Below are 26,341 nucleotides of genomic sequence, written 5' to 3'. Positions count from 1 at the left end.
ATGGGCTATAGCAGCTTCTTTATTAACCAATGGTAGCCACACATATTCACAGTATACAGAAAGACCATCCCACAGCACTTCCCCTTTTCTGTCTAGTAAAAAAGGAAGGTTTTCATTTTAATATAGTAAAATTACATATAACAAAACAGTTATCAAGCAAGAATTATACTTACAATATCTAGTCCATTTGTATTTAGCAATATTAAAGAAAATATTCTATCATCTATCCTATATTTATAAGTCTAAAGTTTCATATCTTATTTACCTTTTATTATGATTAAGGAAAACTATAACTACCTAGTCTTCAACTCCATCAAAGACCCCAGAAGGATATAATATTACCTAAGTAAACAGGAAATGCATTGTAAGCAACTTCCAAAATTTTAGAAATGCCAGAGGCATCTGGCTACCTGGACAGCCACCCAAAGTTCCTCTGCAATGTTGGGGCATCCATCTGTTGACTGTGCTTTTTTTTTTTCTTTTGATTTTCCAAACGTTTTTCTGTATAATAGTCCTGGCTGTCCTGGAACTCACTCTGTAAACCAGGCTGACCTCGAAAACAGAGATCTGCCTGCCTCTTGCTCCTGAGTGCTGGGATTAAAGATGTGCACCTGACTCGAGACACGATTGCTCCTGGCAGCACTGATCTGCTCCCAAGAGAATATTGGGCTTCAAAGACACTCTGTATGGAAGTTTTCTTCTTGTCAAAAAAAAATTGGCCTGCTGGGCAAAGAACTGCCCTTGCTTCAGCTGCTGACTGTATGCACGCTGTCCTTTCCAGATGAGCAGGACACAAGGAAAAGCAACTGCTGAACCTTGCCAAGACGGAGTAAGATGGTCTTTCAAATTTCCTGCTTCTGAAAATGGTCTGTCAGATATTCTAGGCCTGTAGTCAAAAAATGGATGCTCCAACGGTGCTGAGAAACATTAGGTGACTGTCCAGGCTGCCAGCTGTCCCTGTCTGTTCTTGCAATTTTTCAGATTTTGCTTGCTTTCACTTCCTGTTTACTCAGGTAATATTATTTTCCTTCTCAGGTCTTTGATGGGGTTGAAGATTAGATAGTTACATTTGCAATACCCTTGTGTCTTAGCTAAGAACATATTAGGTACTAGAGTTAGATTCTTCAAGATAGGACAGCTATTTGAGTAAACTCAGTAATTTGCCATTTACCTATGGTCTAGACATGTCTGGACATTTAGGATGTTTTCTTGTTTGATGTTGTTCTTGTTGGTTGTATTTCCATTTTTGTTTATGTTATCACCCTTTGTTTCTCCTGGACAATACTTGATAATCATTCATTTTGTATATAGTTTGCATTAGGTTTAGAATCTTCTTATTTAGACAAAAAGGGGAAATATAGCAGTATTTGCTCCACCCATGACCTTGGGCTGTACTGCCCTGAAAGAAGCGATGCTTCTTGCCTTTGTCCGTGACCTTTTAAAAGGAGAGGGAGAGGGGTCATGTCTTTCCTTCTTCCTTTTTCCTGGTGTGATCAGACAACCTGGTGCATTTGCTCCTGGACTGAACAGAGGACGACTTCAGCTCTTATATTTGTGAGTGTATTTCCTCAACTTATATCTTAATAAAACCATATTACCCATTAAATAGACTCACATAGATTGATCTTAACATAGTTCCTTGCCCAAATCCAAGACATGAACTGCTAACATAATGTAAGCTCTTACTCTGGAACTTAGTGCTAGGCAACTCCAGCTCCCTGAATCTGCCCTTTTCAGACCCCACCCCTCAGAAAGCCCACTGAGGGTCAGCCCCTCTGCCAGGGCTGCTCAAGACCACGCCTACAGGATATTTGGGACCTGGTTGCTGGACTAGCCCTGTACTCTCCCTCCTGCCTTCCCAAAATTCACCCTGGAGTTGCTTTGCTCTGTTGTTTAAACCTGGACTTATTGATTTGGCTTGATTGGCTTATTGCTTTGGCAGAGGATAACCACTAATGGGGGATATTTTTTACTTATCACTTAGTAATATGAATTTATTCTACATAAGCCTGGAATTATGAAATGATGTATATGAAGTGAGTTATTATCATATTGTTTGCATTTGTCAATGTATCTACCAATAAGAGATTGCTGTAGACCTGCTTGGGTGAGGGTTCAAAAGAGGATGTGTGGAGGGGAGTGTGTGAAGTGTCGGGGGGCTCAGGGGTGTGGGGGACCAGATAGGACATGATCTGAGAGTGAATATGGATGACTGCCAGCAGCATTTAATTGAAAAGAGACTACACTTTTTGTTTTTGTTTTTGTTTTTGTTTTTGTTTTTTTTTGTTTGGTTGGTTTGGTTTTTCGAGACAGGGTTTCTCTGTGTAGCTTTGCGCCTTTCCTGGATCTCGTTCTGTAGACCAGGCTGGCCTCGAACTCACAAAGATTCACCTGGCTCTGCCTCCCAAGTGCTGGGACTAAAGGCGTGCACCACCACCGCCCAGCAAGACTACACTTTTTATACTCTATAGTTGCACATAGGATTAAGTGGGAGACAAGGGGCAGGCATGTGAACTGTGTTGTGGCTTGAGATCAGGGAATGGAGGAAGCTAGCCTTGACCTTGGCAATAGGCACCAGTGATAGCCTCTTGCCAGAGATAAGAAGAATGACTCCATTCCTCCCAGGGAATGGAGACTCTTACCAAATGCCTGACCTTGGGAAAAGGGTTTCTTCTGGGGACCAGACACTATACTACAATTTCTTAATCTTACTATATGGGCCTGTTCCCCCTCATAATGCTCTCAAAATGGAAGGTCCTGATGTCTTACTCTTTTCCCATTATACCATACCATTCTTATTTCTCTATATTTATTAACTGACCTCTTGTCTTGAATGGCCTCAAGCTCTGGATCTGAATTGTAGGCATTTCATCCTTGGGATCAGCTGTGTCTAGTAAATCTCTAACTTTCCTGTTCTTGGTGTAATTAGGAGGGCACAATGGAATTCCTGGTTCAGGGTTGGCAGGAATTTTTTTCCAGAGAATTATTTTGTTTAGAGAGGCAACCGTTTTACACATTGTAATCCTTTACCAAAGCCCACACAAAATTTCCCAAAGGGAAGGGCTAAATTAATACTGAGAATCATTAAAAATGAAAGTCAAAAACTACTTCCTGCGGGCATGGGACGATGTGGGGAGGGGCGTCAGGGAGTCAGTGGGCTCCTGCTCAGTGGGAGATATGGGTGAAGAAGCATTCAGTTAGCTGTCATCCTGGAAACCTCAGGAATCTATTTCTTGAGGAAGTGGAGAAAAAATAGGTTATTATCATTGGTCCTATGAACAGGACTAGCCCTGAGGAGAATGGAGATTGTCAGCAAGAAGAGAATGAAGATGTGCCCTTGTTGTATTAACAAAGATGAATGCACAAGGCAGAAGATCAGATAGGCCCTTCATTGGGACATCTTTGAAAACTGGAGGGTGGAGGGTCCCAACTGTTGAACAGACCAAATATCCTGAATAGGTGTCCACTTGAGCCTGGAGAGATGGTACCAGCATGGATGTCCCAGGAGCTTGGCAGCCGAAGGGGTGCTGAGGATCACGGTATAAAGTCCTGTCTGTCAGGGCTCAAGAGACTTAGGAGCTAGCTGTTTGAGGAATACTCAGTGCCCTGGGTGTGGGAGTCCAGATCTCACCTTTTGAAGAGTTCTTAGGTGAAAGAGAGAGGGATAAGAAAATATCAGCTAGAGCCAGGCAGTTGTGGCGCACGCCTGTAATCCCAGCACTCGGGAGACAGAGGCAGGGGGATCTCTGTGAGTTCGAGGCCAGCCTGGTCTACAGAGCTAGTCCAGGACAGGCTCCAAAGCTACAGAGAAACCCAGCTAGAAAGAGAGACCTAGACAATGAGAAGAAAGACAGAAATACACGATAGCTTCAGGAGGGTCTGGGTCAATACCCAATAACCCCATCCTTTATTCAAAAGGGCTTTTTATAATATGCCAAGGGGAGAGGCAAAAGACCTCTCCTTTGCAAGATCAAAGCACACTGTACAGTCAAGTATAGCCCCTTTCAAACACCTGGTAAACATAACCATGATCAAATCATCTCCTTATGCAGCCCTGCTGGGTAAAGCAAGGTCAGATTCTCTGACCCTGAATAAGGTCTCACTAGATAGCCTCTGTGGGCTCCCACACCCGGGGAGAGTGGGGCATGCTCAGGGGCAGTTGGGTCATTGCTGTGGGGGCAGGGAGATAGCTGTCAGCATGTGAATGGAGAAGGGACCTCAGAAGGGAGAGGTAGGGGAGGTACCTAGCCAGTAGAGGAATTTGGGCTGGGAGGTGTTGATTGAGGAGGAAGGGCCTTCCATAAAGGAGCTCAAAAGGGCTTAGGCCTGCAGGAGAGTGTGGGGTGGTCCAGAGGCAGGTAAGACCAATGGGGAGAAGGGAGGGCCAAGACAACCTGAGTTCACTGGAGAGCTTGGTGAGCTGTTGTTTGATGAGTCCATTGGCCCTCTCATCCTTTCCCAAGGATTGTGGATGGTAGGGTATGTGGAGCTTCTAGGAAATGTTGAGAGCTTCTGATACATGCTCCATGACCCTGGAAGTGAATGCTGGCTCATTGTCTGTATAATCTGTGGCATGCCAAATGTGGTCCAGGAGTTCCTGAGCCACCACACCTGCTATTTCCCTGGAGGTGGGGAGTACTACTAACCATCCTGTAAAGGTGTATGACTAGAAAAGAGTGTGAGAAGAATCACTTTGTAAGAATGCAGGCAAGTGACATGGTCTTAAGCAGAAAGGAGGGGGTCCCATCTACCCCATGACAGAAATTGCTGAGGGAACTTGGGGACCCGAGTGAGAGGTTAAAACAGAATAGGTAGTGCCCATGTCCACTGGAAAGGTGATGGACCTACCGGCCACCTAGAGCTTTACCCTAGGCTCAGTGAGGGTGATGGGTGTCACCAAGTCTAGGTGCCATCAGTCCTCTACCAGGCTGAGGAGTTCGAAGGCTGGAAGAGTATCAGATGCCAGTGTTGGTGAGTCTGAACCTCCATGGTGTGGCATAGAAGACAAGCCTACACAGGGGCATTCCAATTTCCAGTGTCCAGGCTATCAACAGATAGGGCATGGCCTCATCCGTGGCTGAGGGCCATGGCAATGCCATGACTAGTGGCCTTCCTGGCCACATGTGTAGCATGCTCCTGGTGGAGTTGACTTGGCCTGAGCTCCAGCAGGATGGAGCCTCATGGACTTCCCCAGTCCACCTTGTGAGGGCAATGGTGGCCTCAGGGCAGCTGCCAAGGTGTGGGCTTGGAGTGTAGCCTTCTGTTGCAGCCAAGCCTGTCAGGAAGACTTAGATGCCTTTTCTTGGGCATTAAAAACCTTAAAAGCCATTTCCACCAATTGCTGTATGGGGGTTTGAGGACCCTCCTCCACTCTTTTTAATTTCTTTCTAATATCTGACACTGACTAAGAAATGAAATGGGCAGCCAAGACTGTGGCACTGCTGGGAAGGTGTAGGGGACCAGCTCTGACCTATCCAAGGGTTCTTGGGAGAAGGAGTGAGGAACGAAGAAGGATTAGATATATAGATGGAGACGATGAGAAAGACAGAGACACAGGATAGCTGTGGGAGGGCCCTGGGTCAATACCCAGCCACCTCAAATTTTATTCTAATGGCCTTTTTATATACTACCAAGGGGAGAGGCAAAAGACTCCACCTTTCAAGATCAAAGTACAACATACAGTCAAGCATAGACCCTTCAAAACTCTTGGTAACCACACCCCTACCCAAATCATCCTATTATGCAGCCCTGCTGAGTAAAGCAAGCTTAGATTCTCTGACCTTGAGTATAAGGCCTTACTAGGGAGCCTCTGTGGGCCCTCACAGATTTCCCCCTTCTTTATAATATAAAATTTGGCTACCAGCCACTGGCAAAAGAGGGTGCAGAGCTTAACTTTATGCAGCTCTGAATCAGCTTTCCACTAAGAGCTTTCAAGTAGCTGGAATAATCAGCAATACATCTGCTCCTTATGGCTGCTATACCTCCTAGCAAGGGAGTAGAGAATGATCAAGATGGAATGGACTTTTTAAATGGGTCCAGGATGTCTATAGCAGTTTTAGCTGCCTCAAACCTTTATTTTTTTCTTTTTTGGTTTTTCGAGACAGGGTTTCCCTGTGTAGTTTTGGTGCCTGTCCTGGATCTCACTCTCTAGACCAGGCTGGCCTCGAACTCACAGAGATCCACCTGGCTCTGCCTTCCCAGTGCCACCTGGCCCACCTGCCTTGTTATAATAAGCAAAGACTCTGGAATGTTGGGATTCCTGTCCACTCCTCCAGCTACATGACAGAAACATTCGCAGTTCAGTAGCCAAAAAAGGGGCCTTATATCCTACATAATCTGTGCACTGCGTGATCATGTAATTTACATGCAGCATGATCATGCAATCTGCAAGCATGGCATAGCTCCATAAGTCCATATGAGTATGTGAGGGTAATCCTTAAGAAGTGGGACACAGACTCCTCCCCCTTCTTCATCTTCTCCTCCCCCACCCTCTCTCTCCGTGCATATGCCTTCCACAGGCCTAGTCATGCTCTCTTCTGTCCCTCTCTTCTCCTAATAAAACTCTGCTCTGATATCGGGTTTTGTCATGCCTCGTGACCTTTCCTGACAGAGTAAAAGTACTGCATTGAAACCAACAGATTTACCCTGAGTTGAAAGTCTATCACATCTGGCAGACAGGGAGATAAAGAGAGAGGGGCAAGGGGGGAGGTAGCTCGTGACCAGAGGACCCAGGCCCACCAGGCTGGGAGCTTAGCCTCTCCTGTGTTTCTGCATCAAGGTAATAGGATTTCAAACACACACACACACACACACACACACACACACACACACACACACACATACACAGAGAAAGAGAGAGAGAAAGAGAGAGAGAAAGAGAGAGATACACGCCACCATAATAGGTTTCTCTGTGGACACAGTAAGCCAGATAAAGCCAATTGAAAAAGTGTAACAATGGGTTTGTTTGAGCAAAACAACTCCTAGGCAAGTTCTCCCCTTCCAGAGATGGAGGTTGGAGAAGTCACACCCCCAAACTAAAGCAGGGAGACTTTATAGGTTATAGGTGAGAGGTGATGATGTGTCTGCCACAAGTTGGGTTTGTAACCAAGTATGGTCAAAAGCTGAGCATTTGAGGCAGGAACGTGGGCTGCTGGCAGCAATGGGGGAGGAAGTTGCAATGTGGAATGGAAATGGGCTTTTTTGGTGCCTTTTCTGAGAGAGAGACAGGAATAGGGCTTTCTGGATCATGCAGGAGGGAGCTGGAGGTTGCAACTGAACATCCGGGCCTTTTTGGGTATATGGGCACTGGTTCAAACCTGGGTACTTCCTCTTGGCAAGGGATGATGTGGGGAGAGGGAGTCAGGAGTCAATGGGCTCCTGCTCAGCAGGAAGTATGCCTCTAAGGAAACACTGTCATCCAGACACAACAGAACAGATATACATATGAATGCAAAGACTGATAGCATGCACAGGACCTGCTGGGGTTCAAGCCAGAAGAGCCCTAACCAAGAAGCTGTTTGCAATTGATACCTGCTGGGAAAGGAAACATCAGTTTCTTTCATGGAGTGTCACTGATGTCAGCCAAACTCAGGGGCAGGCTCCATGCCCAGGAGTAGTTGGCCAATACAAAATTTATTCCATGTTTTTGTGTGCGGCCTTTTTGTTTCATTTTGCATTGTCTTGGCTTTTTATTTATTTAGCATTACTGGTTTCTTGTTTCTCTTTCTTTTCTTTTTTTTTTTTTTTGAGAGAGAGAAAGAGAACGTGAAGTTCGGTGGATAAGGACGTGGGTCCTGAGAGGAGCTGGGGCAGGGTAAAAACGATAAAATATTGTGTGAAAAATATTTTTTTTTTTTTGGTTTTTTCGAGACAGGGTTTCTCTGTGTAGCTTTGCGCCTTTCCTGGGACTCACTTGGTAGCCCAGACTGGCCTCGAACTCACAGAGATCCGCCTGGCTCTGCCTCCCGAGTGCTGGGATTAAAGGCGTGCGCCACCACCGCCCGGCTGTGTGAAAAATATTTAATAATAAAATAATAATAATAAAGCCTCTTCCACCCCACTAAATTAGCATCGCCTTCTTAGTGCTCCAAAAAGTCTGTGCTACATTTACCATCCAAGATGGCATCTAAGGGTCAGCATGAGTGCTGTCTAGCGCGTGGCTGACACAAGCTATAGACTAGAACTAAGTAAGTCTTCTCCACTAGCTCTCAGCGAAAAGCGCTAAGCACCTCCACCCTTACTTTCCCTTTCATTAGCGTCTTCCCAGCCCCGCCCCACTTCCGCTCTGGTGACGCCATTTCCGTGGAGAAGTCCCGCCCCGTCGCCACTGTGGTCACCTTTTCCCTGAAGAGCTGCGGTAGAGTACCAGAGTTTGGCGCCAACTGGGGTTTTTTTTCCGCCTTTAATGGCGGGAACTGGCTGTGTGCGCCGAGACGTGCTTTGCGTCTTATCCGATTGGTTGTCGGCGCTCGGGCCCGCCCTGGCGTCCTTCCTGCGGGCTGGGATTGGTGGAGCCAGCGGAGCGCCTGGCGTCCCGAAAGCGGCCGCTGTGCGGGGCTGACCGGCCGGGTGAGTTCCTGGGTTCCTGTCGCGGGGCTGCGGGGAGAGGGCTGCCGGTCGCCGTCTGGGGCGGCTGGGGTTGTGGGCAAAGGGCCGGGCCGCAGGGCACCGGCTGCCGTCCTCGGGGACCGCCCCTCGGAGCGTCCGGGAGGGTGCTGGGGCGAGCACACGGAGCATCGCCGGGGCTCCCGGGCGCTCCTCCCCTCCCCCACTCGTGTCTCCCTGGTCTCTCCTCCCGAGCTTTCGGTGAGTGTGGAGAGAGGGCCGTCCCGAGTGTCAGGCGCTCCCTGACGCGGGCTGCTTTCCAAGCTGGTACCTTGAGAGAAGTTGTGTATGTTGGTCTCTGCAGCGCCCCAGAGTCATCCCTGACATGGTAGCGAGGGTGTGGATGTAGAATTTGCAGGAACCCCAGCGTTTATGCTTCAGGAACAATGTGGCTTTGGCTCCGACTCTTGGACTTCTCGATCTGCTGTGTTCTCTCCACAGCACCAACACCAAACGTTTTGCTTAAGGCCTTTTCCCCATGAGCCTCAGTTCCTCTGGAAGTGAACAGGCCATGAGGCAAGACTTATTTTTTTTTCATAGTATTCCCTGCCGTCTTACAGGAAATGCCCAGAGATTTGTATTTTAAGGAGTGGACTTGATTGTTTTTATCATCTGACTGGAATTTAATCCCAGCTCTCCACTTTATAGCTGTTGGTCATGGCAGATTTCCTCCTCAGCTGTCAGTTTCCAAATCTATTTAAACGGGATAAGGAATAGTATGGACCTAGTAGGACCTTCAGAGTGATTGAAAGTAAATCAATACTTGAGCATTTAGATCAATACATGGCTCATAGTAAAGGTGCATTATACGTTGCTTTTCATATTTGTCTTTCTCATCCTCAGAATCTAGAACTAGACTTGCCTCGCCTTTAGCTTTTGCATATTTACCCCCCTCTACAAATGTTTTTTTCTACATTGAAAAAGTTTGAACTTCCTTCAGACTGCTTTTTAAGATAGTGACCTTTCAGAAAAGACCAGATGACCTCCGTCTCTATGCTTTTGCTTATGGATCTGTTGGAGCTGTCTCTCCAGATACATGGGAGTCAGCCTGGAACGTAAAGAAATTTGGTTTTGGTGCTAGGGACTGGCGGCATGTTCAAAGCCTGTGAGTGTACCAGCTGCACACTGCCGAGCAACATTCCAGCCCAGCAGCTCTTGCTACTCATTGGCTTCTCATCTACATTTTCCAAAGATGCCCTATACCTCTCAGTAGTAACTCACTGTGTATCTTCAAATGGGAGCTGAGAGGAAGTGGAGAAAGCTCTCTTTTCTTCCCCTTCTCCCTCCTGTTTTCCTAAGGAGACTCACTGACTTTGGTAATTTTTTAATATACCTGTCACCACGACTCTGATGAATCCCAAATCATTATACCTATCATGGTAACTCTTTTTTTGTTTTTTGTTTTTTCCCCAGACAGGGTTTCTCTGTGTAGCTTTGGAGCCTGTCCTGGAACTCGCTGTGTAGACGAGGCTGGACTCAGAGATGCACCTGCCTCTGCCTCCCGAGTGCTGGGATTAAAGGTGTGCGTCACCACTTCTGTCTTAAGAAAAGCCTGTTAGGTGTCTAAGTCTCTTTTCAGTCCTCTTAGACATCTTCATCTGATTGTTGTAGAAGTGATTCACTGAACCTTTTTTTCTCCGTTGCCCTTAAAAGCATGGCTTCCACCTTGTCAGAGGCAGAAACTTGAGAATCGTCTTTAACTAATTTGGAATTTCATTAGCTCATCAAATTATTATTTTATACTTATCAGTATGCCAGGCTGTGCTAAGAGCTGAGAATGGTGGTGAGCAGAACAGAGATGATCCTTATCCACAGGGGACTTACTGTCAGCAAGGTGGACATTTCTTCCCGAGTCCCACAGAAATGGAGAGGTGTGGAAAGAAGTCATGTAGGGAAAGGACACAGCAGTATAAGTATATATAACAGTGTCAGGTGAGGTGGCACACACCGTTAATACCAGTGCTCAGGAGGCAGAGGCTAGTGGATCTCTGAGTTTGAAGACTGTGTGGTCTATAGATGAAATTCCTGGACCACCAGGGCTACACAGAAAGACCCTGTCTCAACACCCTTGCCCCTGTGTCCCCTAAAAAACAAAAAAGAATGTATCTGAGGTCCTGACCACTGGAGAGAGAGTGCCTAGGGGACAACATTACTTAAACCAAAATATCACATTAAATGATGGTAGAGTATTGAGCAGACAGCACTTTTCAGAGTCACTGATTGGGAGAGAACAAGCAGCATGTTCATAGAACTGAGGAAAAGCCAGTATAATGAGAGCATAGACTGCTGGGGAGTGGAGAAGAGTCACACAAAATACCTCCACTTAAGTGGTTCAGGCTGGTCACACAGGACCTCAGCAGAATTGTTAGCGAAATGTGTTCATTGTCCTAAGATCATCAAGAAGCACCCGAAGGTTGTTAAGAGCAAGAGCATGATCAGATTGGTATTTTGAAGACAGCTCAGGGGCGGGTGAGAGCTCAGCCAGTAGAGATGGCTGATGTCAACCTGATCACCTGACTGAGGTCAGCATACATGGTAGAAGGAGAGAACAAATTCCTACAAGCTTTCCTCTGACCTCCATTTGTGTACAAACCCACACAATAAATAAATAAATACAAATATATATGTGTGTATGTACACACACATATATATTCTAAAGATAGCTCAGGTTATGGTGTAAAAATTTCAAATAGGAAAGAGTTGGACATTGGAATAGATTGTACATGAAATATTACTGATTTACCCCAGAAATCTCTCAGATTTATACTTTGTCTTTATTTTGTTAAGTTCTTGACTCCTCATTTGTCTTGCACACTTTTGTTCTGCTATTTTTTGAGACAGGCCCTCACGGAGGTGCCTGTCTCAGCTTTCCAGCTGCTGGGACTAGAGGTGTGTGCCACTTTTGCATGCTTTGGATGATCTTTTCTGTCTGGTTCCTGGCCACTAGTATCTGAAATGTGAACTCGATTATGTTAGCCTCTGCTTTAGGATTTCAGTGATACTTCCCTCCAGTCCTTACTGGAGAGAGCTCTAATATCTTGATCACATAAACTACTTGTTTCTCTAAAACCTCACATTCTAATGTTGTGTTCACACATTTTAAACTGAACTTGGTTGTGAACTCATAGATAGACTTGGTGGTAGAGAATAGATCTGGTGAGATGGTGTCAGGAAATCTGCTTGCAAACAGGATCCTAATATAATCAGACTTCAGAATTTTAGACGTTTGGAAATAGTAAATAATAAAGGTGGCTAGAAAGGTACCAGTGTAAATCAAAGTAAGGAATTTGGCAAAATTCCCTAGATGTTAAGGGAAGGTTTTTGAGCAAGAAGTGATACAGGCAGTGCTTCTGTAGAAGTAATCAGTATTGTTTGTAGCATGTACTCGGAGGAGCAAAATAAGTAGCAGCAGGAGAGCCTAAGGCACATTGAGATGGCAATGAATGAGGATATATGGAAACATGTTGCAGAGGTGACATCAGTAGGCTAGAGTGTTAGTACCTCATAAAAATAAAGATGCCAGGTTGTGGTCAGACACTAATATGTTTGTTCTGGACGTGGTGAGTGTGCACTTTCAGTGGAATATATTTGTTTTATTTTTCATCTTATTACTAACTTGCTTTATAAAAATACAAGCAGTTACCAATTCTCAAGTACTCCGAGGAGGCCATAAGGCAGTCTGTTACGCTTACCTGCCCTTTTCGTCTGTGTCCTATGCTCCTCCTCCCCATCAGTAGTTAATCCAAGGAGATAATTTGTGTTAGTGGAATTAGTTAAAGATAAGATATTAATATCTAAGTTCATAACCTTTGGAAATTACTCATACAGTTGTGTAAGTACATTTATGATTTTGTTACTGACTTTGTAATAGCCATACTCTGTGAAATTCTTTAGATGGGACTTTTTCATGGTAGATAAGACTAAGTAGGTTTTGAGTGAGACCAATGGAGTCATCATAAAAGTAAACTATGAACTTAAAATATATTCTGACTCCTTTAGTCTTTTTTTGTGTTGGGGAGGGACAGTGATTGCCTTGTTTTTTAGTAAATACTTGTGTTCATACTTATATATTAAGTATATGAAACACAATCCTTTCAGGTCATTTGTGGTCTAACTGGTATCCGCTGGTCATGTTGTTATTTAGATTATTTAAAATGTAAGAACCAGTTCATTATGGTTCTGAAAGATGGCTGTCTTTATACCTGCTGTCTGTAAATATATAAGCATATATGACAAAAGAGACTTTAGAGATACAATTAAGGATTTTGTTTGCTTTAAGGTAGAGTCTCATGTATTCAGGCTGACCTTGAACTAGCTGAGCCTCTGCCTCTGAGTGCCGGAGTTTTAGGTAGGCTTTGTGTATGATAGGCAAACACTCTACTGACTAGGCTACATCCCCACTCACGACTAAGGATTTTGAAGTGGGGAGAATTATCCTGCATTATCCAAGTGATTGTAGATTCTGCCACACAGGATCTGATGAGAAGGAGTAGGAATGTTCTTGTGATGACTGGGGCCTAGAGAGAGCACAGGAGGCTAGCATGCAAATGTAGTTCTGGAAGCAGAGGTTGGAGAAGAAAGGAGATGGTAGGCCCTTGACTCTGAAGGTGGAGGAAGGAGTCTCCAGCTCGGGAATGCAGATGCTTTTAGAAGCTGGAAAGGGTGAACAGCCTCCCTCAACCCCATAGAAAATGCAGCCCTGATCACACCCGATTTTAGACCAGATTTTTTTTTTTTTTAACCTCCAGAGCTATAACATAATAATTAGTGTTATCCAAGCCACTGTTGGGTATAACTTGTAAAAACATCAATAGAGAGCTAATATATACAGTCTCATTGTTCATATTTTCATGTATCAATAGCTACATGTGCTTAATAGCTACTCTGTTGGAGAATATAAAGCATTTTTACTGTCAGAGGAAGCTCAGTTTGACAACACTGGTGTAAAATATTTTTATTATTTTGAAACTGTGTATATTTGTGTGCGTGTGTTGGAGGGGGGTATGCATATGTGAGTGTCCATGCCCAAGGAGTCCAGAAGAGGGTGTCAGATCCCTTGGAACTGGAGTTATAGGTGCTTGTGAGCCACTTGATGTAGGTGCTGGGAACTGAGCTCTGGTCCTCTGCAAGAGCAGCAAGTACTTTTAGCCGTTGAGTGCCCCAACTATACTGGTTTAAAAATAGTCTAAGCATCCAAAATAAAAATATCAGGTCTAAGCCTCGAATTATTAAATCAAACCCTTTAATGAGGGCATGTCTGTCAGTCTTGTACTTTAGTTCTTCCAGGTGTTGATTGTGTAAGCTATCATCTAAGGAAACATATTAGGGGGCTGGGGGTAGCTTAGTTGATAAACTGTTTGCTGATTAAGCATGAGGATGAAAGTTCAGATCCCTAGAACCTGTGTGAACAGCCGGGCAGCACATACCTATGATGTGAGTGCTGGCAAGGCAGAGACAGGCGGATACCTGGAACTTGGTGGCCAGCTAGTATTGCCAAATCAGTGAGCGATGCAAAGATCCTGTCTAAAAAAATATGGTGAAGAGAGATTAAGAAAGACACCCAATGTGTGCATACATGCATGTACCATCCACATAGGTACATATGTACACTATAGCAAATTATTGTACTAGCTGTTGCTGAATACAGTAAGTTCAGTGTGTTGATGGATAAGGGGATGAGACTTAGCTATCTGTACACCAAGGTCTTTTCTTCTGTGGTTGCTCTGCTTGGGAAGACAATCACCATTCTGGGAGGAAACAGAATGATCACAGTAAGACACTGTGGATTTAAGTAATACTTTAGATCATGAGACTGACATGCTGCCTGCTGCCTGCTGCATAAGGGACAACATATAGTACTGTAGAAATTGTGTATACAGCCATTTTACTCCAGTGTGATATGTTTAAGTTCTCTTCATTTTTGTTTGGTTTTTGGTACTCAGAATTGAGACCAGAACATTGTGTTTACAGAGTATATATTGTACTACTGAACCATCTTCTCCATTCCCTGATACACACACACACACACACACACACACACACACACACAGTACAGATACAACTTTTTTTAAACTTAAAAATTTGTAGTTAGTTGAATTTCTGGATTCCTATCTAATGTTTCGAGAAGGCAAAGTGTACTTTTGGCGATATTTATTTATTAGGAATTCTTAACATGTCTTTAAAATTATTTTTATTATTTTATGTGTATGTCTGTGCACTGCATGCATGTCTTGTGCCCACAGAGGCCAGAAGAAGATGTCAGATCCTCTGAAACTGGAGTTACAAATGGTTGTGAGCCACCATATGGGTAGATTTTATCTTGACTGATTTAATGTCTCTGGCTTGTTTTATGTTTGTTTGTTTGTATGTTTGTTTGTTTAATTTTTCACAGTGTGAAGAAAACCAGGCTGAAGTCCTTGTGATACAAAGTCTGACTGTATTGAGATGAGAGGTAGAATAGAGAAAGAAAGATCTACATGCAAGCTGAGATCCATTCTTAGGGTTGCTGTGGTTTGGGCAGTACCATTGTGGTACAAGATTATTCTTGCAGTGCTGTTGAACCCAGAACCTTGCTCACACCAGGCCAGTTAGTGCTCTGTCACTGAGCTGTATACCCAGTGGTGCAGAATTTTAACCTGAGAAGATTTAACTGGACATCATCATCTGTAAGTTTGACAAAAGCTACTAGACTTTTGTCTCAAGTGAGGAGAATGAGGAAGAAGCTGGCCATCTTGGAAATTTGCCACGTTTATTACCTAGCCGTGACCCCATCCTCTGTTTGCCTACCAAGGAGTCTGTTGTCTTAGTTAAGGTTTCTGTAAAGAGACACCATGGCCATAGCAACTTTTATAAAGGATAACATTTAATTGTGGGTAGCTTACAGTTTCAGAGATTTAGTCCATTATCATCATGGCTGGACATGGCAGCATGCAGGCAGATACTGTGCTGGAGGAGCTAAGAGTTAATACATCTTGATCTGCAGGCAACAGGAAGTGGTCTGAGACATTGGATGTGGCTTGAACATATATGAGACCTCAAAGCCTATCCTCACAGTGACACTTCCTCCAACAAGGCTACACCTTCTAATAGTGCCACTCCCTATGAGCTTATGGGGGCCAGTTACATTCAAACTACCACATCTGTCTAACTCCTGGTCTCATTCCCCGTCTCAGAGATGACCCTGACTGCTGTTAGGGAGTTTGGGGGCAACGACCGCTTCACACTGATAAAGGATCTACAGAGGTAGGCAGCTGTCAGAGTGCCTCAGGAGGGTCTATCTAAGGGACCAGGATAAAGCCTAATCAGTGGCAGTGATCCAGAGCTTAAAAGCAGCCATTTGGTGATGCTGTGTATCTTTGGAGCTTGTCATATATGGGAAGTAGCATCTGTAACATATAAAAATTGAGACTATTAGTAGTACTGTAATTCCTACTGAGAGTACAGTTAGAAATATAGCAGAGGCAGTTTTGCCCTTATTAGAGGAAGAGAACAGGCAAGAAAACGATCCAAAGGCTCCTCAGCAGGCTTTGTTACAGTTATCAATGAGACTGATGATATCTCTAACACCATTGTCTACCATAAAATATACATTGTTGGAGGATGGTGTTTGGTTCAAGAGTTCAAGGAAACTTTCATCAGCCAATTTAAGCTAAGAAGTTGACCATTGAGTTGCTTTTACTCTAACCTCATGGGGAACATTAAGAAAAAAGGTTAATGAGGAAAATTTGATGTTACGGTTGACCTAAGTTTTATTTCATAAGGTGAGGCATAATTTTGTAGCTGGTTGGACTCTGTACCAGAAACCTTTTTAACTGGGATCCTATAGAGGCAGTTCCTTACCAGCAAGAGATTCCTCTGCCCATGTATCAGCTGTAATGTCCAGTGGAGGTGGACAGTATGGGCCAAACCTGAATGAAATCAAGGTTTCATTTGTTGAAAGTCACAACTAGTCATCAGTATCTTTTAAGTCTGACAGCAGGGTATCTGGCCGTCTCTCCTTTAATCAGGGAACATGATTGGTTAGGACACAGGATATCATATTATAGCTCTTCCAGAAACAGTGTTATCAGGAAGAGAATTATTAGTGGGAAATGGTTGTCCAAATAACATCTCATGGTTGACTATGATGTCTGAGGACTGTTAAAAAGACATGCGTATTGATCATATTCCTGGTTATGCTTTTCCTTTTGGGTGTTTAAGACCATGTAGTGGCCAAAATTAGTCACTTTTTGCTGTCAAGGCCAGTTAGATCTGGTCCTCCTCAGGTTACTTGGGCTTGGGCGGAGCCTCTGATTCCTAGTCTGTCTTGTCAGTTAACCCATCTGTGTGAAGATACATCAAAGGCCCTGCTGGACCACTGTTTCATTTGAAAGTGTGGAAGACTTTTTCCTCTCTGTTGACCCTTCTCTTTGCGGACTGAACACCGGTTAGAGTTCATTCAGTGGCGTTTCCACGACCTTCATGAACAAGAACAGGTGACTTTCCACAGTTACAGGACACTTCGAGATATCCCACAGTTCCTTGGGACTTAGTTGACCTTGGAGAACAAGGGGGAAAATAGTCTCCCTTTTAATTTCTCTGACTACATAAGTGTTGACCTCCATATAACAGTTCTTGAACATCCAGAGGGTCACTTGTACCCGTTTATTATTTTTAATTAGTCTGTAATGTTTAGGTGAAGCATGAACAAAAATTAAGCACTTTTAAAATAACTTGATTAGACATATCTTAATCTACTACACACTTAAGTCTCCTACAGTACAGTCTGTGGGTCCATCCTGTAGTTTTTTAGAAGATCTCGATCAGTAGTTCTCATAAAGCTGAGACCCTCCTGTTGTGGTGTCCCCAAACCATAGAATTACTTTCATTGCTATTTCATAACTAATTTTGCTACTGTTAGGAATTGTAATGTAAATATATGTGCTTTCCAGTGGTCTTAGGTGACCTCTGCCAAAGGGTCGCTTGGCCTCCAAGGGGTTGAGACCCATAGGTTGAGAACTACTGATCTAGATGTTCCTGCAGGTAAAACAAAAGTTAGACCCAGGGAATTTTAGAGGACTTTTTTCTTGTTTACAGAATAACTACCTGAAGTATGATATTGTAATTAAGAGTTCCTCCAGGGCCACTTTTTATTATTTTCTAGAGGCTATTTAGGCCATGCATGGATCAGGAAAAAGACTAAGGCTCTCCTCCTAAGTATTTGACTGTCTAACTCACTCCACTTGTCCAGTACACAAGGTAATGGGGAACTTGAAGGAATCCTGAAGGATTTCATCCCCATCTGTAAAGTGAAAAAAAGATTGGAAGAGACTGATGGAGGTTTGCCTAATCTTCCTCCTGTCTTTACCCAGCATCCAGAGAGGACAACCCAGCCAGTTGAAGGGGTGGTCATCAGGGCCCAGACACCCTGAGACTGGGTCCAGTATGGGGCTGATTCATGCTTCCCATGCCTTCAGTTCCAGTCCTCACCAGTTACTACTTCTACTCCAGGTGTCATTGTTGAGAGACAGACCCTAGCTTCCACCAAGCCTCCTGTAGGACAGACTGAGGTGAAGAACATGCTAGTTGAATTCCACCTCAGCCTTGACAGAATGACTGACAGAGAGTCTGGTGAGATGACTCAGGCAGTGGGCTTGCCCCACAAACTTGACAGCCAAGTTTGAATACTCAGAACTCACATAAAAGTTGGATACAGAGCTGAGTGGTGGTAGTACACACCTTTAACCCCAGCACTTGGGAGGCAGAGGCAGGCAGAGTTTGAGCTTGATCTACAGAGCGAGTTCCAGAACAGCCAGAACTACACAGAGAAACCCTGTCTTGAGCCCCCCCCCCAAAAAAAAACCCACCCTAGATGCAATGGTACAAGCTTCTATATTTCCAGTACCCACTATGGGAGGTCAAAACAGTACCTCAAGTTTGTGGGTAGTGAGCTTGGCTTAGCAGCAGCAAGGAACTATCTTAGGTAGAAAGGTAATGATAGACATATGGATGTTGTCTTCTGACTGCCACAGGTGTACTGTTGCACATACCCATGTCTGTATACACGAAATGTACACCCATGTGTCACATACAAAATGAAATTTGAAAAAAAGAAAAGATTGGTTGTCAAGGAAGAACAGAAGCAGGAACCCTTACACATTGTTGGTAGAAATGTAACTAGTGTAGCTACAGTGGAAATCAATATGGAGAGTCCCCCTCAAACTAAAAACTACCATATGATTCAGCTATATCATGACTGGGTATAGACCTTGTCTTAGAGTTTTTATTGCTGTGAAGAGCACCATGACCATGGCAACTCTTATAGAGAAAACATTTAATTGGGGTGGGTTACTTACAGTTCAGAGGTTCAGTCCGTTATCATCATGGTGGGGAGCATGGTGGTGTGCAGGCAGATGTGGTACTGGAATGGCAGCTGAGAGTTACATATTGCAGGCAACAGGAAATCGACTGAGACACTAGGCGGTATCCTGAGCATAGGAAATCTCAAAGCCTGCCCCACAGTGACACACTTCCTCTAACAAGGCCGTGCCCACTCCAACAAAGCCATATGTCCTAATAGTACCACTTGCTATGAGAGTATAGGGCTCAATTACATTCAAACTACCCAGACCCAAAGGAGTCAAAGTATGTTTGCTGTAGTACTGTTCACAGTAGCCAAGATAGGAAACCAGCTTAGATACCCGTCAGTAGGTGAATGGATTAAAAAAATATATATAGCTTGGCTAGATTCTTAGACTTCTAATACCAGTTACTAAAGAGGCTGAGGTAGGAGATCACAAGTTTAAGGCTTCCTTGGGCTACAGAATGAGTTGGGGGTAGTGTAAGTATCAGCAAAGTATGATACACATGTATGAAAATGCTGGAATGAAACCCTAAGTAAAGAAAAGAGTGAAGCAATGGAGTATTACTTAGCTGTAAAAAAACAATGACATCATAAAATTTATAGGCAAATGGATGGAACTAGAAAATATCCTGAGTGAAGTAACTCAAGACTCAGAAAGACAAACATAGTGTGTACTCACTTATAAGTGGATACTTTATATAAAGCAAAGGATAATCAGACTACAACCCACAGCTCCAGAGAAGCTAGGAAACAAGGAGGACCCTAAGAGGGACCCATGAATCACCTTGGGAAGGGGAAACAGAGGAAATCCCCATGAGTAAACTGGGGGTGGGGGGGCAATAGAGAGGAGGGGATGGGGAATAAGAACATGAGGGAACAAGATGGTCGAGCTGGGGAAGGGACAGAGTGGGAGAGCAATGAAAGAGATATCTTGATAGAGGGAGACAGTATGGGGTAAGGGGTGCTAGGGAAATTCCCAGGAATTCACAAGGACAACCCCAGATTAGACTACTAGCAATAGTGGTGAGGGTGCCTGAACTGGCCTACCCTGGTAATCAGATTGGTGAATACCATAACTGTCATCATAGAGCCTTCATCCAGTGACTGATGGAAGCAGATGCAGAGATCCACAACCAAGCACCAGGCCGAGCTCCAGGAGTCCAGCCGAAGAGAAGGAAGAGGGATTATATGAGCAAAGGGGGGTCAAGATCATGATGGAGAAATCTACAGAAACAACTGAACTAAACTCGTAGGAACTCACGAACTTTAGACTAACAACTGTGGAACCTGCATGGGATTGGACTAGGCCCTTTGCATAGGGAGACAGTTGTGTAGCTTGACCTGTTTGAGGGGCCTCTGGCAGTGGGATCAGGATCCTGGTGCCTGAGCTGGCTTTTTGGAGCCCATTACCTTTGGTGGGATGCCTTGCACAGCCTTGATGCAGGCGGAGGGGCTTGGACCTGGCTCAACTGAATGTACCAGACTTTGTTGACTCCCCATGGGAGACCTTACCCTTTTGGAGGAGGGAATGGGGGTTTGGGGAGGGGAGGGAGTGAGAGGAGGGATGGGAGGGGGATCTATGGTTGATATGTGAAATGAATAAAAAAATTTAAAAAAAAAAGTGAAGATGATTGCAGTCCATAGCTCCTGGGCAGCCATAGGTACATTCTAAAAGATAAGAATAGAAGAAAAGAGTCTGGGACAGATTACAAGATGGTATGTTAAGACTTAATTGACTTAATTTAGAGTGAGTGCTGTAAGAATTAAAAGAGTGTGTATCTGAAGTATGATGATGGAAGTGAAATAGGGTAAATTCTGGATGTAGGGTAGCAATTGCTCCTTAACTTAGGTGAAGTCACAGTTCCATAAGGCCATTCTAAGTTAGAGTGTACCTAACCTGAATATGTATTTGTATACATCTGCACAGGAGAACCCCACAGTGAATTTCTGTGAGCAATGTGTTTTTATTATTCACATACCTTTTTGCCAACATCTGGAAGTTGAAGAGTGGCTACCCAGGCATTGAGGCAGTTCCTAATCATCTGGGTTTTGATCCAGTTTGTGACCATATGTATTAGATATCAACAAATGTTTACAAGGAAAGCACATTAGAGACTTACTGCCTAGGATGGGGGTCTTGTGGTCATATACAGGCTTTGTCTGATACAGGTGTTTGGCATAAGTCAGATTGTGAGAACACTTTAGTTCTGGTGGGCTGCTTTTTATCTGTTCTGAATGGTAGAAGCCTTCCTGAAACCCTCCCAGACTCTAGCTAAAGTGTCCATCTCTCTCCCTCCCCTCTCAAGCAAGGTCCCACTGTGTAGCCTTGGCTGGCCTGTAACTGACAAAGATCCACCTGCCTCTGCCTTCAAGCCTGGCTGCCAGTACTTCTCTAGACACACAGTACCTCTTTAATTCATTTGCTTTTCCTTTGTTACCACTGAACTTCAACTTTTAAAAACAATTTTAAAAGCTTATTTATTACTGAGTGGTGGTGGTGCATGCCTTTAACCCCTGCACTCAGGAGGCAGAGGCAGGCTGATGTCTGAGGCCAGCCTCGTCTATAGAGTCAGTTCCAGGACAGCCAGGACCACACAGAGAAACCCTGTCTCAGAAAAACAAAACAACAACAAGAAAATATTTATTTTGAGGTAGTCTTGCCATGTAGCCCAGACTGACCTGGGACTTTCTATGTGTACCAGAATGGCTTCAGACCTCAGTCTCAGCCTCCACAATGCTCAGATTGCAGGTTCGTGGCACCATGCCTAGCTCTAAACACAGTATACACACACATGTACTGTGGAGTTGAGTTTTTCTTTGCACCATGTGAGTCCTGGGGAGTTAAATGCAGTCATCAGGATTGGCAGCAAGCATCTTTGCTAACTGAGCCAATTCACTAGCCCTCTAAAAGCCATTAAAAAAGAAAAAAGTCTGGGTTTTCTTGTTGCCAAGCCTAATGACTGCAGTTCACCCCGTAGGACCCACATGATGGAAAGGGAGAATAGAATAGATAGGCTCGTGAACATTGTCCTCTGACCGCCGTGCACCATGGCACATATGCACAACCCTCTAATTAATAAAGGTTTTTTTAAAAAGTACCTTTTACCAGTTTTTCTAGTGATTATTTTAAAGTTTTTCCTGTGCATATGTACATGTGCGTTTGTGTCTTTTTCTTTTTTAAAAAATCACATATATATATATATACATATTTTGTGTGTGTATGTTTGTGATGTGAGTGCAAGCATGTTAATGAGCACATACAGGACAGAGAACAACTTGATAGAGTTGGTTCTCTTGCCTTTACATGGGTTCCTGGGATTGAACTTGAATCATTAGGCTTGCACAAGTGCGTTACCTGCTGAGTGTGTATTTCTTTTTTTATTTATTTTTATTTTATTTTATGAGCATTGGTGTTTTTTTTGCTATGGGTGTTGGGTCCCCTGGAGCTGGAATTACAGACAGTTGTGAGCTGCCATGTGGGTGCTAGGAATTGAACCTGGGTCCTCTGGAAGAGCGGTTAGTGCTCCTAACCACTAAGCCATCTCTCTAGCCCCCTGAGTATGTATTTCTTTCTTATTTATTTTTGTGTTACTAACAATTGAGTCTAGGGCTTCATACATGCTTGCAAATGCTCCACCATTGAACCATACCCCAACTTACATGCTTTTTTATTTTTCACTGTTTTATTTATTATTGTTGAATTTGTATGTATGGTGTTTGTGTGAGAGCAGACATGTGCGTGCCGTAATGTGCTCATGGAGGTGAGAGGGCAGCTTGCCGAAATTGGTTCTCTTTCCACCATGGGTTCTGAGGATTGACACCCACCCCCCCCACCCCCCCCAGCTGAGGACCGAACCCAGGGTCTTGTGTTTGCTAGGCAAGTGCTCTACCACTGAGCTAAGTCCCCAACCCCGAGGTTGATCTTAAGTTGTCAGGCTTTTCCCTGTGGAGTCAGTGGGGATAGTGTTTGTATTTCTTGTTATGTGTATATGTATTTGTTTGTAGTGCAAAAGTTCATTTGTATTTTGAGATTTTTTTTTCCCCCCTGTAATGATAGGGGTCAATTTCAGGGTCTTGTACATACTAGTGTATTTTGGCCTATTACACAAAATTAGTGTAATTTACTTTGTGCATGGCTTATTTATACCTACAAATTTGAGTTTCATTTTAATTAATTATTTATTTATTTTTTAGGTAGAGTGCTCTGTCTGCATGCATGCCAGAGAAAGCTTCAGTCCCATGTCCTGGGAATTGAACTCAGGACCTTGGGAAGAGCAGCCATTGCTCTTAACCGCTAAGCCATCTACCAGCCCTGAGTTTCATTTTTTAGTTTAGACTTTTGTCCAGAGTATGTTAGGCATTTTTCTTTTTAAATGTATAGGTTTCTTTTTTAGAGAGAGAATGAAGTTATTCAGTGTTCAAATTTGAAAGTTGCTTTGTAAGTTGAAGCTATTCTAATGGTGGGACTCTTTATGCTTAATACCTAGATGGCACCTATGAAAAGGATATAGGACCATGGCAGCAGATGATGACAATGGTGATGGAACGGGTTTATTTGATGTCTGTCCTGGTAAGAACTCTTTTTGTCTTTCAGAATTTACTTTACTCTTTGTTTCTTTCTAAATTCTGGTACTGGGAGTTTAAGAACCAGGGCCTTTCAGATGCTAGGTACATACTCTGTCACAGTAATAGCCCTAACCTCACTTGATCTCAATTATAAAATCACTTATTCTTAGAGGAAATGGACCTCAACTTTTTCTCTCTGTATATAAGTGAATTAACGTAGCAAAATACCAGGGACATAGAGAGTACTTCGTAAATGTGAACTTTTTGGGTTTTGTTGTCTTCTTTTCGTAGTGCCAAAAAGCAAACACAGGGCCATATACAGCACACTGCTCCTTAGCTATATCTGTGCCGTTTTTGTACAGGGACAGGGAGCTCTCACTATGCTTTGAGATTGGACTAGGACTATAGCCATATATCACTGAATCTGGCTGACTTCCCTTTCCTTTCCTTTCCTTTCCTTTCCTTTCCTTTCCTTTCCTTTCCTTTCCTTTCCTTTCCTTTCCTTTCCTTTCCTTTCCTTTCCTTTCCTTTCCTTTCCTTTCCTTTCCTTTCCTTTCCTTTCCTTTCCTTTCCTTTTCTTTCCTTTCCTTTCCTCTTTCCTCTTTCCTCTTTCCTCTTTCCTCTTTCCTCTTTCCTCTTTCCCCCCTTTCCCCCCTTTCCCCCCCTTTCTCCTTTCCCCCCTTTCCCCTTTCTCCCCTTTCCCCTTTCTCCCCTTTCCCCTTCTCTTTCTCCCCTTTCCCCTTTCCCCTTTCTCCCCTTTCCCCTTTCCCCTATCCCCTTTCCCCTTTCCCCTTTCTCCTTTCCCCTTTCCCCTCCCCTCCCCTCCCCTCCCCTCCACTCCCCTCTCCCTCTCTCTCCCTTATTTTTACTTTATAAATGTTTTTGCCTGCATGGATGTATATGCGTCATTTGCATGCCTGGTGACCAAGACACTCGAGGGCGTTGGATCCCCTGGAACTGGAGTTACAGATGGTTGTGATCCAACATGTGGGTGTTGTGAACTAAACCTGGATCTTCTGCATGAGCAGTAAGCCCTCTTAGCCACTGAGCTGTCTCTCCAGCCCCTGGCTGATATTTCTTAATCTGTGCTTTTAAGTCTCTAAATGTAATCAAGGTTGCAGTTTTGCTCATGTGAATGGTCATATTATCTATTGTCATATCCCAAATAGATTTTTGTTACTTTTGAAGTAAGTTTTTGTTGTTGATTTTTTTTTTTTTTATTTGTTTTGGTTTGGTTTTGAGACAAGGTTTCTCTGTGTAGCCTTGGCTGTTCTGGAACTTGCTCTGTAGACCAGGCTGGCCTTGAACTCAGAGATCCTCCTGCCTCTGCTTCCCAAGTGCTGGAATTTAAAGGCATGCACTGCTGCCGCCAGCACCCACCTCCACCATCTGGCACAAGACATGGTAATAAAATAAGCTCATAAAATATAATCTGTTTTGCAGAGGGTTAGGGGTAAGGGGAATCCAGGGCCTCATGCATGCTAGGCAGACACTGCCAAATGAGCTATATCCCCAACCCTAAACAGAAATATCTTACATATGTCAAATGTAGTGATGTGGGTTTGTAACCCTGCGCTGTATTTACATCATTTACACAGACACACACACACATACCCTGCTGAGTCCATTTAGTATTGCTCAGATGTGTATGTTTAGGGCTGACAATTTAGGATTAGATAATCTGTCATAGGCTTTGTCTCTAGAAAAGACTCGATTCTCCTGTTCTCAGCAGTCATTGATTTCGTAAAGCTCTTCATCTCGGAGTTGGGTCTTGTGAGAGTTCCCCATCCATGTTGGCATGTCAAAGGTGGTGTCATTTTTCAGGTCTTATTTAGGCAACCATATTTTGAGATTTCATGGGTATGGCTTCCTTGCAGTACATGGCAGACAATTTTAAGCAGCTGTCGTGGTTATCCACTCCCTTCTCTACAGTGTCCCCTGAGTCTTAAATGAAGGGTTGGGGTGGAGGATCTCTTAGTTCGTTCTTTTTTACTTAAAATGTGTTTTCCAAAGTTAATGTTGGTAGACGTGGAGGGACTTTTGTCTGATCAGCATCATAAGGACGCTGGTTGGAATAGTTGTAGTTGTTACTTGTTTTTGCTAATGTAGTTTCAACTTGTTACATTGCTATTATTGTTGTATTGTAGGTTATATACTTTTAATCTCAGTACTCAGGAGGCAGAGATAGGTGAATCTCTGAGTTGGAGGCCAGCCTGGTCTACAGAGTAAGTTCTAGGACAGCCAGGGCTACACAGAGAAACCCTATATATTGAAAAACCAAGGGGGGAAAAATTAAATCAACAGAAAAATTCAAAATATCTTCATTTTTTTTAACCTAAATTCACAAATGTTTAAATTTTTGAATAAAACTTTTTCTAGGTGTTTTTTTTTTTTTTGTGTGTGTGTGTATGTGTGTGTGAGTGTTTTGTCTACATATGTTTGTGCATCTTGGACATACCTGGTGCCCTTGAAGCCAGAAGAGGGGGTCAGTTCCCCTAGAATTGGAATTATGGATGGTTGTGAGCCAGATATGGGTCCTGGGACCTGAACCGTAGTACTATACAAGAGTAAGAAGTGTTCTTAACTGCTGAACTATCTCTCCAACTCCTCACAAATGTTTATCACACTAATTCTATTAATTTTAAAGGAAAAATGGCATTATTCTTGTTTACTGGGTATAGCTGTCTTTTATTTTTCGCATCACTCTCAAGTCTGTCCACATACCTACTTTTTTCTTATTTTTATTTTTGTGGTATTGGGAATTGAACTCTGGGTCTTGTACTTGCTGGCAAGTGCTCTACCACTGACCTACATCCTAGCCTGCTTGTT

At 43.6% G+C, this 26,341-nt stretch overlaps 1 protein-coding gene across 10 annotated transcripts in view; it reads left to right on the top strand.

Annotated features, from left to right (window-relative positions):
- Nucleotides 1–8,381: 8,381 nt before the first annotated feature.
- The window catches only part of Casp8ap2 (caspase 8 associated protein 2), a 45,087-nt gene continuing 27,127 nt past the window's right edge, over nt 8,382–26,341 (top strand). For 5 of the 10 annotated variants that reach the window (XR_008213723.1, XR_008213722.1, XR_008213721.1 and 2 more), the window contains exons 1-3: nt 8,383–8,568; nt 10,018–10,124; nt 23,434–23,516. Coding sequence is in view for 7 of the 10 variants with exons in the window: in XM_052716623.1 (XP_052572583.1) it covers nt 23,462–23,516 (55 nt within the window). In the remaining 3 variants the exon portion in view is untranslated. Of the gene's footprint in view, nt 8,569–8,673; nt 8,806–10,017; nt 10,125–23,433; nt 23,517–24,441; nt 24,540–26,341 lie in introns of those variants that run through there. The other 5 variants (XM_052716628.1, XM_052716624.1, XM_052716627.1 and 2 more) reach the window with 4 other exon arrangements.

Source organism: Peromyscus californicus, unplaced genomic scaffold (genome assembly GCF_007827085.1).
Source record: "Peromyscus californicus insignis strain IS unplaced genomic scaffold, ASM782708v3 Scaffold_5__1_contigs__length_169319896, whole genome shotgun sequence".
Lineage (NCBI taxonomy): Eukaryota > Metazoa > Chordata > Mammalia > Rodentia > Cricetidae > Peromyscus > Peromyscus californicus.
Note: the sequence above shows the minus strand (reverse complement) of the source record. Positions and strands in the feature narration are given on the sequence as shown.